Source organism: Halyomorpha halys, unplaced genomic scaffold (assembly GCF_000696795.3).
Source record: "Halyomorpha halys isolate HHAL.00 unplaced genomic scaffold, Hhal_1.1 Scaffold610.1, whole genome shotgun sequence".
Classification (NCBI taxonomy): domain Eukaryota; kingdom Metazoa; phylum Arthropoda; class Insecta; order Hemiptera; family Pentatomidae; genus Halyomorpha; species Halyomorpha halys.
In genome coordinates this window covers 166922-167606 of record NW_027111612.1, presented here as the reverse complement: position 1 = coordinate 167606, position 685 = coordinate 166922, and the positions used below count along the sequence as shown (strand labels likewise).

The 685-nt window shown below is 26.7% G+C and overlaps 1 protein-coding gene across 1 annotated transcript in view; it reads left to right on the top strand.

Annotated features, from left to right (window-relative positions):
• Positions 1-685, top strand: part of LOC106684748 (glutathione S-transferase) — a gene marked incomplete in the record, with an annotated part of 7573 nt that extends 6888 nt beyond the window's left edge. Inside the window, 1 exon segment of the mRNA XM_024363997.2 lies at positions 383-685. Within this exon segment, the coding sequence (XP_024219765.2) occupies positions 383-571 (189 nt within the window).

Sequence of the window (685 nt, the reverse complement as noted above, 5' to 3'; positions counted from 1 at the left end):
AAAAAAAATGATTCAAAATCGACAAAAGAAAAAGTGTTTCTATTTGAATAAATTACATGTATTGCCAAAATAAATTATTTAGGGTTAGACATGTCAATAATTTTGATTCATTGGATCTATTAGATGCATGAGGATAATAAAGATTAAGGATAAGTATCCTAAAGACTGGAGGAGTGGTAAGTAAGGAAGAAATGAAGAGTCAAGTCATAATGTTTGTCCTCATCTCCTTTCATTGTAAAAAAAACAGTTTATTTTAGAGATAAGAAAATTCCCTAAAAAACAAAACAAAAACAAACATCTAAATTGAATCCATATCAACTTATTTAATGGAAGAAACTAATAATTGCACTATTATAAACATACTTTTCTTTTCTTTTTTTAGTTTACCTGGGCTGACATCTTGTTTTTGTCTCATACTGACTATTTATCATATCTATTACTTTTAGACATTCTTGTAAATTTTCCAAACCTGAAGAAGTATAGGGAGAAAATTTCTGATTTGCCAGGAATAAAAGAATATCTTCAAAAGCGACCTCCGCATCCAGGAGACTGTAGAGTTTTCTTTTTTTAATTACGTCAAATGCATTTCAATTTTAAACTCGGTGTATTAATAAAAATATAACTAGCAATAATTGTAAATGTTGTTTCAAATAATCTTTTTTTATACTTAAAGAAAGTATTAAAA